Below are 11,122 nucleotides of genomic sequence, written 5' to 3'. Positions count from 1 at the left end.
GTGTGCCATCGATCAGAACAAGTGGTAATCTGAAGGAGCAAGGTCTGGTGAATACAGCAGGTGGGTTAATACTTCCCAAGCAAGATCTTTTAACGTGTCTTTAACTGGTTTTGAAGTGTGTGATGATGCATCATCATGAAGCAAAATTACTTTGCCGTGTCTTCTGGCCCATTCTGGCCATTTCACTATCAAAGCGTGGTTCAAATTGATTATTTGTTGTCAGTAGTGATCAGTATTAACAGGTTCACCTGGTTTTAGAAGCTCATAATACACCACACCTTCCTGATCCCACCAAATGCAGAGCATTGTCATTGTCTTCTTTCCAAAGCGATTTGGCCTTGCAGTCGATGTTGATGGTTGACCTGGGATCAACCCATGATTTTGTACGTTTGGGATTCTCAAAATAAATCCACTTTTCATCGCCAGTCACAATTCGATGCAAAAAAGACTTTCTTTTGTGCCGCTGAAGCAACATTTTACTGATGACTTTTCGGTTTTCCATTTGCCTTTCGTTCAGTTGATGTGGGACTCATTTTCCTTCCTTTTAAATCTTTCCCACTGCTTATAAACGATCGGAAATGGTTTGCTGAGCAACGTTTAATCTTTTTGCAAGTTGTTTTTGAGTTTGACACGCATCTTCATCCAATAATGCTTGTAACTGTTGGTCTTCAAACTTTTTCGGTTGCTCTGGACGTTGTTTGTCTTTCACATCGAAATCATCACTTTTAAAGCATTTAAACCAGCGTTCACAAGTGTCTTGAGATGGAGCATGTTCACCATAAGCTTCCCGAAGTATAGGATAACTTTCAGCAGCACTTTTCTTCAAAATAAATGAATTAAAATTTCCCGCAAATGCTCTTTTTTTTAGCACGAAATTCGACATTTCTAAGCGTAAAAATATCTATGATGTTAACACCTTCAGCAAATTTGACATATGAAGTTTTGAAGCTTGCTGTCAATACAACAAAAAATAGCATACATATCAAATCGCATATATATCAACATATGTGTAACTCCATTTATTGAAAAAACTCCACATTATTAACTGGTACACCTAGTATACCCTTCATCCAACTTCCTCTCATGTCAACATCTTATATAACCACAGTACCTTTATGAAAACTAAGAAATTAATACGGTATAGCATTTTTTGTTGTTGTTGCTAATCCTCAACTGAGGATATTTTTCCACTGATTTTTTTTTAGAGAGTGGAAGGGATGGGGAGAGACAGAGAGAAAGAAACATCGATGTGAGATAGACAAATCAATTGGTTGCCTCCTGCACACACCCCGGCCAGGGCTGGGGATCAAAACTGAAAACCGTGTATGTGCCCTTCACTGGGACTCAAACCCTCGACCCTTTGGTGCATGGGTGAATGCTCTAACCACTGAGATACACTGGCCAGGGCTCAATACTATATATATATTTAATTGATTCCAGAGAGGAAGAGAGAGGGAGAGAGAGAAACATCAATGATGAGAGAGAATCACCGATCAGCTGCCTCCTGCACACCCCCTACTGGGGATTAAGCCCACAACCTGGGCATATGCCCTGACAGGAAATCAAACCCTGACCTCCTTGTTCATAGGATGACGCTCAACCACTGAGCCATACTGGCCAGGCCCAATAATCTATATTTATAAAAGGCTAAGTGACCATCTGACTGTCCTGTAGGTATGATGTGCACTGACCACCAGGGGGCAGACACTCAACACAGGAGCTATCGAGCTGTGGTGACTTTGCAGCTGCGGTTCTCAGGTGACGCACCCCAGAACCAGAGAGGAGGGAGCCCGATTCCTCGTGGGGCCACGCGATTTCACCTTTGGCTGTGGGTTATGTTGTTGCTGGGGCACTGTCGGCCCCGAATCTGGTTTACTGCACACTTGCATTTGCGTTCTACACCCTGTATGACAGCAACTTTGCTAGTGCCCTCTCATACTCCTGGACCCCTTGGGGGATGTCGGAGAGCCGGCTTCGGCCTGATCTTTGCAGGCCAGGCCGAGGGACCCCACCTGCCAGAGCGACCCCTCTCACTCTGCAGACACCCTTTGAGCTGCAGCGGGGGGAACCGTGGGAGGTTGGCTCCAAGGCGTGTCTGGGCCATCTTGCCCAGTCCTGCCCCGCTGGCCACCTTCTAATTAATTTCCTTTCAATGTGAATAAATCTATGCCAGGCCACTAGTATTTTTAATAATAAAATATAAATACTGCTCTGGCCAGGTAGCTCAGTTAGTTAGAACGTCATTCCAATAGGCTAAGGCTGTAAGTTCGATCTCCGGTCAAGGCATATACAAGTATCCACCAATTAATGTATAAATAAGTGGAACAACAAACTGATGTTTCTCTCTCTCTCTCTCTCTCCCCCAATAAATAAAAATTAAAAAAAAACACATAAACACTAAACTTCCAAAACTCTGTTCATAAATAATAGAGAAGTCCACATGATTGTTGAGGAAAAAAATGTGATACTTACTAGTGAGGATTGTAAGCAAGAAAAGATACTCAGTATATGAAATTAACCCTGAAAGAGATTAAAATAAAAACGTCAGAAAATAAGTTTTAGATGGTTTAAAAGTAATCATATATATACTACATGGAAACTTCCCCTAATTAAAAACACATTTTCACTTTAAATTACCTCTTTGGTACAGTGGAAAACTTTTATAATAGAGTTAAGTACATTACTAATACTTAAAAAGATACTAGGTTTATCAGATTACTCTTACTAGTAAGGAGGTGGAATGAATGCTGGCTGGGAAATACAGGTATCAATTAGAGGTTGTTTTTTTAAAAAATATTTTTTATTGACTTCAGAGAGGAAGGGAGAGGGAGAGAGAGAAATATCAATGATGACAAGAGAATCATTGATCGGTGGCCTCCTGCATGTCCCCCTCACCCCCCCAGCCCCGGAGATCTAACTGTGACCTCCTGGTTCATAGGTCGATGCTCAACCACTGAGTCACACCCAGCCAGACTATTAGAGGTTTTATTTGCATGGCACTCTATTTAGTTTCTGCTCATCTTTAACTGTTCATAACATCTCAAGTAAGCAAATTTACAAATTCAGTAGAATAACAGAGATTTGGATATACAAGGGGTAAACTGTATTATTTAAAATGAAACAGTGAAATCCCTGCGGCATATTGATTTTCCTCTGGGCAGCCACTCCTTCCCCACTCTCCAACATGCAGTTGGAGTGGGATGGCCCATGATTTCTCCTTTGGAGGCAGAGGCTGACTGGTCTAGGCGGTCACAGTACTTTGTAGAGCTGGCGCTGGGATGGCATAGAGCTGACCCAAGCTCATAAGCAGGATGCATTTGTCTGGCTGCAGTTCACTCAGGGATGAGCTGTGACCTGCACTGGGCCAAGCAGAGAGGGATTTCTGCAGAGAAGGCTGGATCATTCACTTCATCTTTCCCCCTAGATTTTGATGATGTGAAATTTGTTTCACATAGGATGTGAGGTCATGGAGAGAGCCATATATCAGTGTTTAGTGCTGAGAATGGAGCCAGTCTGTAACTGGCAGGCCTGAAGGATATGAACACTGGTGATGCCTGAGCACTGGATTAAACCAGGTGACAAAATAAACTTTCTTTTCGGCTTGAGTAAATGGTGTTGGCTTTTTTTTTTTTAATCCTCACCCAAGAATAGTTTTCTATTTATTTTTAGAGAGAGTGGAAGGGAGAAAGGAGGGGGAGAGAGAGATAAACATCATGTGAGAGACACATCGATTGGTTGCCTCCCGCACGCGCCTGACCCAGGCCAGGGATTGAGTCTGCAACCAAGGTACGTACCCTTGACCAGCAATCGAATTTGAGACCCTTCAGTAAGAGGGCCGAGGCTCTAACCACTGAGTAAAACTGGCTAGGGCAATGGTGTCAGGTTTTATGTGCTTGCCAGGAAAAGAATTACAATAAATATAGAAGCAATATCTTATAAACCATAGCTTTTTAATAAGATAAAAAGAATTTCCCTCTGGATCATGAGCTTGGCATAACAAAAAACTTTATCATGGGAAACTTCAGTCATATACAACAGTAGGGAGAATATGATAAATAATTATATGTATCAGCTTCAGTAATATTAGCTCATGGCAGGTGTTTTATCTATACCTCTCAATCCCTTTCCCTCACTGTCTACTGGATTAATTTGAAACAAAACCCATATAGCATATTATTCCATAGTAGAAAATTCAGACTATATCTCTAAAAAACTGTTCCCCCTCCCAAATATATTTACCATACCTAAAAAATTATCAATAATTCCTTAATATCATCAAATTAAAATCAGTGTTACAAACATCCCTGCTTCAGAAATTTTTTTTAAGTGTGCTCAAATCAGGATTCAAAGGAAGTTCTTGCATTGCAGTTGATGGACAGATCTCAAGTCACTTACTTTTTTTGTAAAATACAGTAAAACCTCGATATAACAGACTAATTTGGGCGAGAGGGTGTCTGTTAAAGCCGAAAGTCCGTTATATAATAAAGTAGGTTTTCCAAATGTGTATGTTAAAAAGACAAGTTAGTTTACCTGTTTTTACTTATGTAGAAATGTTTGTGTAATTAAAATTAAGTATGTGTGAAAAGTTTAATTTCACAGACAAGTTTTCTATATGTATTACTATAATTTTAAATTTATACTGAGTAGGTCTAGTAAATGTGTGCACTCACCAGTCACCGAGAGTAAACAAATGCAAAACCTTGGTGTACGGGGGACCACTCTAACCAACTGAGCTACCTGACCAGGGGCAACAATTACATTCCTTTTTAAGGTGCAATAATATTCCACTGTATGGATGCACCAGTTTGTTTAGCCATCATCTGTTTCCACCTTTTAGCTACTGTGACTACAAACACTGGTGTACTAATATCTGTTTGAGTCTCCGGTTTTAATTCTTTTTAAAAAAAATATATTTTATTGATTTTTTACAGAGAGGAAGGGAGAGGGATAGAGAGTTAGAAACATCGATGAGAGAGAAACATCGATCAGCTGCCTCCTGCACACCCCCCACTGGGGATGTGCCCGCAACCAAGGTACATGCCCTTGACTGGAATCGAACCTGGGACCCTTCAGTCTGCAGACCGACGCTCTATCCACCGAGCCAAACCGGTCAGGGCAGCCAGTTTTAATTCTTTTGGTATTTTCCCAGAAGTGGAATTTCTGGATCAAATGGTCATTTCATGTTTAATTTTTTGAGGAACCTCTATACTGTTTACACAGTGGCTGCATTTTACATCCCCACCAGCAATGTGCATGGATTATAATTTCTCCACATCCTGGCCAACATTTATTTTCATTTTTTTCTTGATAATAATGGGTGTGAAGTGGCATCTCATTGTGGTTTATTTGCATTTCCCTAGTGATTAGTCATGCAGAGCATACTTTCATGTGCGAATTAACCATTTGTATATCTTCTTACGAGAAATATCTATTTCACTTTGCCCACTTCTAAATTGTTTTTTTTGTTAATCCTCACTTGAGGATATTTTTTCCATTGATTTTTTTTTTTTTTTCACAGAGAGTGGAAGGGAGGGAGGGAGGAAGAGAGAAACATTGATGTGAAAGAGAAAATTGACTGGTTAGTTCCCACACATGCCCTGACGGGGGTTAGGGATTGAACCTGCAAGCCAGGTATGTGCCCTTGACTGGGAATTGAACTTCAGTGTACAGGCTTTCACTCTAACCACTGAGCACACCATCCTGGGCTAAATTGTTTTTATTTTTTTATTTTTATTGTTGAGTTGTAGTTCTTTTCTAAAAAAAATTTTAAGTATGTTTTTATTGATTTCAGAAAAATAAGGGAGAGGAAGACAGACATAGAAACATCCATGTGAGAGAAATGTCAATCAGTTGCCTCCTGCATGCCCCCTACTGGGGTACTGGGGATCGAGCCTGCAAACGGGCATGTGCCCTGACCAGGAATCCAACCGGGGACCTCCTCAACCAACTAAGCCACACCGGCTGGGTTATAGGAGTTCTTTACATATCCTGAATATTAGCCCCCTATATATAATTTGTAAATATTTTCTTCCATCCAGTCAGTTGCCTTTTTACTCTCTTGATAGTGTACCTTTTTTTTGTTGTTAATCCACAACTGAGGATATTTTTTCCATTGATTTTTAGAGTGGAAAGGAGGTAGGGAGGAAAGGAGGAAGGGACCCATGAGGAGGTGCTATTATTATTATCCCTCACCCATGTGGTTGTTGTTGTTTGGGAGAGAGAGAGAGAGAGAGAGAGAGAGAGAGAGAGAGAGAGAGAGACATGGCTGTGAGAAAGACATATCGATTGGTTGCCTCCTGATCGTGCCTGGGGATCAAACCTGCAACCCAGGTAACATGCCCTTGTGTGGAAATTGAACCCACGACCTACCTGTCAGTGTGTGGACTGATGCTCTAACAATGAAGCCACACTGGCCCAGGAGATAGTATACTTTGATTCACAAAAGTTTTTAATTTTTCTTTGTTCCTTATGTCTTAAATATCTTTTAATCTATAGGTTCTCCCTTGTCGTTTTCCCCCCTTCTCAACTAATTTGTTGAAGAAGCCTGGTTCCTTTGTCCTGTAAAGTTTATTACAGTTTAGAAAATTTTTATGACTGCATCTTCGTCATTTCATGTTCCTCTACCTTCTACAATTTCTACAAACTGGTAGCTGGTTAGATCCAGAGCTGTGTTTAGATGCAAGTTTGATTTCTAGCAAGAATTCTTAATAGATGGTGTTGTATACATCAGGAGGCTGAAATGCAAATGTTTATAGAAAATGCTAAATACCATTAAGAGATACTGAGAGTAAGATTTATAGGACTTTAGAAAACTGTGAAATCATTTCCTGAGTTTGGGTGATCAGAAGTGCAATTCTAAAAATGGTCTTTGAAGGATGGGTGAAAATTTTAATTAAACAGTTGTGATATAAATGGGAAAGCTATATAAGACAGGTCTGAAATGCTTATGTAGAAGCAGCAATGGGAAGTAAAGCTACCATGGTAGCACAGAAATGAGGAATACAGGCTTGAAGAGGGGATGGCAGAGGAGGAAGATCACATTATAATGGCTCTGCATTACATGTAATGCAGAAATGCAATGCAGCAATGTGGGGCCAGTTGTTCAGAGCAAGGCAGGTAAAGATTTTGCATCCAGGTACTATAATTCAGTGTTTTGATTGTAAGTAACTTCAGGTATGTATTTTAAATGTTTTTAATGACTTACATTATTACTTTATACCGCTGACTTTTCTGTTGTTTTTATTTTGAAGCAGGTGTACTTCTCTTGAACAAAAAAGCCTATACAGTAAGTCTTCATATATTTTTTCTTTGTTGTTAATCCTCACCCGAGGATATTTTTCCATTGAATTTTAGGGAGAGTGGAAGAGAGAGGGATAGACAGAGAGAAACATTGACTGGTTACCTCCTAAGGGAGCCCTTACCAGGACCCAGGCTGGGGAGAAGCCTGCAACCAAGGTATGTGCCCTTGACCAGAATGGAACCTGGGATCCTTTGGTCCACAGGCCAATGCTTTATCCACTCAGCCAAACTGGCTAGGGCCAGATATTTTTTTCTTTAAAATATTCAGTGTTCGCCGAACCGGTTTGGCTCAGTGGATAGAGCGTCAGCCTGCGGACTGAAGGGTCCCAGGTTCGATTCCGGTCAAGGGCATGTACCTGGGTTGCGGGCACATCCCCAGTGGGAGATGTGCAGGAGGCAGCTGATCGATGTTTCTCTTTCATAGATGTTTCTAACTCTCTATCTCTCTCTTCCTCTCTGTAAAAAAATCAATAAAATATATTATGAAAAAAAAATATTCAGTGTTCATATGAAGGCATTCTTAGTTGAAGTATTTCATCCCGTGGCAGCCTCACACAAAAAAAGTGAATAGTTTTTTTTTCTAAATTTCAAAGGAATATGGCAATGTGAAGAAATGGCCAAACTGCTAGACTGCACTGGTGGGCTTGGTGCCAAAAGGAGACCTCATGTTTCTTTTCTCTAGACATAAGTCCATGTCTTTTCCACAGGGGAGCTGTTTGAAAAAGAAAATTCCAGTTTTTCTTTGAAATGCTGACGTAAATAAAAAGCTTGAATGAAGAGTTGCAACAGTGTAGAAATAGCACCCTACCCTCTCAAGATAGATTATAGACAAAGATATTTGTAACAATAGCATTCTAGGCATTTGCCCCCTGAAAACACTTTTTAAAATTTATGGACACTTCAGAATATTAATAGGAGAAACAATTTAATACATATTTGCCACATCTAATTGCAAAATAAATTCTGTTAAATGGCAATATTTTAAAACTGCATGTGAAGTAGGGAAGTATTTAAAATAATTTATATTTTAAAAATTGTTAAAAAATCCTTAGAGGCAACTAGAAGAGATGATTAAATTTTGTTACTATGCTTCTCTGGAAATATTTAAAAATTGGAATCATTATAAAATATGGATTGCCACTGAATGCAATTTTGAGAATCCTGTTCCCCAAAGAGAAATTACCACATCATAAGAATATATTTATATCTATCTTACACTATGTGATATAATTTATATTCAGTATATCTTTGAGAATGGTATTATATTGAGAATTCTGCTTAGGTTTAAAAAATACATAATAACTGTGACTTACAATTTCCTTTTTTATAATGCATGGTGGGTAAAATTATTTTATTTCAAGAATATACTACCTTTTGCTAGTTATAAGATAGTGAAAACTTTTATAGTTCTTTTATATGGATTCTCTTTGCGGCCTTCTCTTGTTACTTTAGATCAGGGGTAGGAAATATCTGCACACAGGCAGTATAAAGCCCGAGGAATCATTTAGTCTAGCCCTGCCAAGGCATTAGGGGTGAGTTAATTAAATGTTTGACCAAATATAACAGGCTAATTTTTAAACTATTAATTTTGTATGGCCTGAGAATGTTATAAATATCCAAATGGCCCTTGGCAGAAAAAAGGTTCCCACCCATGCTTTAGATATTCTGCCTTGCTCCCCCTTTGTAGGCTTTAATAAAAATCGCTTGAGGCCCTGGCTGGTTTGGCTTAGTGGATGGAGCGTCGGCCTGCGGACTGAGGGGTCCCGGGTTCGGTTCTGGTCAAGGGCACGTGCCTAGGTTGTGGGCTCGGTCCTCAGCTGCAGAAGGCAGCTGATCAATGATTCCCTCTCATCATTGATGTTTCTGTTTCTCTCTTCCTCTCCCTTCCTCTCTGAAATCAATAAAAATATATTTTTAAAAATCGCTTGAATAATTTATCTCTGACTGTTCAGAGTATGATAAAGTTACTTACTACCTAATGAGTATTTTATTACAATTTATAAACACCAATTAACCCGTATGCCATAAGCGTCTGTAGACACAAGCGGCGGACCTTCCCCACACACCACACGCATCTATAAAAAAAAATGTTTGTCCTAAGTGGCAGCCCTGACCAACTTTAAAATAATTTTTCATGAGAATTTTCAGCTGAAAATATTGAAGAACACTCAAATTGTATATTTATTTTTATACTATTCATTGCAAATTGATTTTTTAAATTATATTCAAAATATTGTGGCGTGTCGGGGATGGTTCCCGTTTTGGACATGTGGTAGTTAACTGGTTAAATAACATGGTGTGTGTTATAACATTCTCTTTGTAGGTTCTCTACTGTATATTCTCTAACACAGAGCCACAAACCTCAAACCATAATTCCTTAGTAATGCTTTGGTTAATAAAAATATATAAGTAGTGCCTGCTGGTGTGGCTCAGTGCTTGAGCGTTGACCCATGAACCAAGAGGTCACAGTTTGATTCCCAGTTTGATGACAGGTCAGGGCACATGAGCAGGTTTTAGGCCGGTCCCCAGTGGGGGGTATGCAGGAAGCAGCAGATGAATGATTCTCTCATCATTGATATTTCTATCTCTCTCCCTCTCCCTTCTTCTCTCTGAAATCAATAAAAACATTTTAAAACAAACACATAAGCAGAAAGTTAACAACAAATCAAAATTACCTTTATCGCCAAGGTCTCTAAAAAAGGTTGATCCACAATGAGTTGTTTGGATTGCTGCCAGTACATCCTCAATATCCTTTGAATATACACATAGTAAAATCTTTTAATTTAACTTATAAAAGTTCATTTCCTATCATAAGAAAGAACCCCTCCCTACACACACTGCTTACCTTTTTTGTCAGCCTCTTGACTAAAGTTTTACCTATAGCAAAGAAGAAACATTACTTAGTAGCAATATTCCTTGGAAAACTCAACTTCCATTAAGAAAAACATAATTTAATACTCTTTGTAATACTTTAAGCAATAAAAAAAAGAAAAAAAAGAAAAAAAAGAAAAACATAATTTAAAAGACAAATCAACGATTTATTAAAAAAATAAGAGTTGACAATTTTAGCTAAAATCTTTAAATGAAAGTTATGAGCCAGAGAATTCTAAATCTAAATACAAAGACACTGTAGGTTCTTTGTAAGACCTGTTTTCAATTTCACTCACCCCATCTCAAAAACATGAATTATAATCAGCAGATAATATCCTATTATTTTCAGGTGTACATCACAGTGATTTGATACTTACTAGTATATACATTACAAAGTGATCACTACAATAAGTCTAGTTACCATCTGCCACTATACAGTTATTAAAATACTAGAGGCCCGGTGCACGAAATTCGTGCGGGGGGGGGGGGTCCCCTCAGTCCAGCCTGCACCCTCTCCAATCCGGGACCCCTTGGGGGATGTCCGACTGATGGTTTAGGCTGTCCGACTGATGGTTTAGGATGTCCCTGATCTTGGGGATTGGGCCTGAACTGGCAGTCAGACATCCCTCTCACAATCCTGGACCTCTGGCTCCTAATTGCTCACCTGCCTGCCTGCCTGGTCACCCCCTAACTGCCCCCCACTAGCCTGATCACCCCTCATTGCCTCTGCGTGCCAGCCTGATCACCCCTAACTGCCCTCCCCTGCCGCCTGATCGCCCCTCACTGCCTCTGCATGCCGGCCTGATGGCCCCTAACTGCTCCCCCTGCCAGCCTGGTCACTCCTAACTGCCCTGCCTGCCGGCCTGGTCACCCCTTACTGTCCCCCCTGCCGGCCTGGTCACCCCCCACTGCCTCCTCCACTGCCAGCCCGGTCACCCCCCACCGCACCCCC

The 11,122-nt window shown here is 40.1% G+C and overlaps 1 protein-coding gene across 3 annotated transcripts in view; it reads right to left on the bottom strand.

The window, feature by feature from the left end:
- Window positions 1–11,122, bottom strand: part of MICU2 (mitochondrial calcium uptake 2) — a 64,085-nt gene that overhangs the window by 30,096 nt on the left and 22,867 nt on the right. For 2 of the 3 annotated variants that reach the window (XM_014528154.1, XM_014528155.1), the window contains exons 2-4: window positions 10,145–10,176; window positions 9,975–10,050; window positions 2,473–2,520 (exon numbers count right to left, since the gene is read on the bottom strand). In XM_014528154.1, coding sequence (XP_014383640.1) covers window positions 2,473–2,520; window positions 9,975–10,050; window positions 10,145–10,176 — 156 coding nt within the window. The remainder of the gene's footprint in view (window positions 1–2,472; window positions 2,521–9,974; window positions 10,051–10,144; window positions 10,177–11,122) is intronic. The other variant, XM_014528156.1, reaches the window with a different exon arrangement.

Source organism: Myotis brandtii, unplaced genomic scaffold (genome assembly GCF_000412655.1).
Source record: "Myotis brandtii unplaced genomic scaffold, ASM41265v1 scaffold62, whole genome shotgun sequence".
Taxonomy (NCBI): Eukaryota; Metazoa; Chordata; class Mammalia; order Chiroptera; family Vespertilionidae; genus Myotis; species Myotis brandtii.
This window is presented reverse-complemented; position numbering and strand designations above follow the sequence as displayed.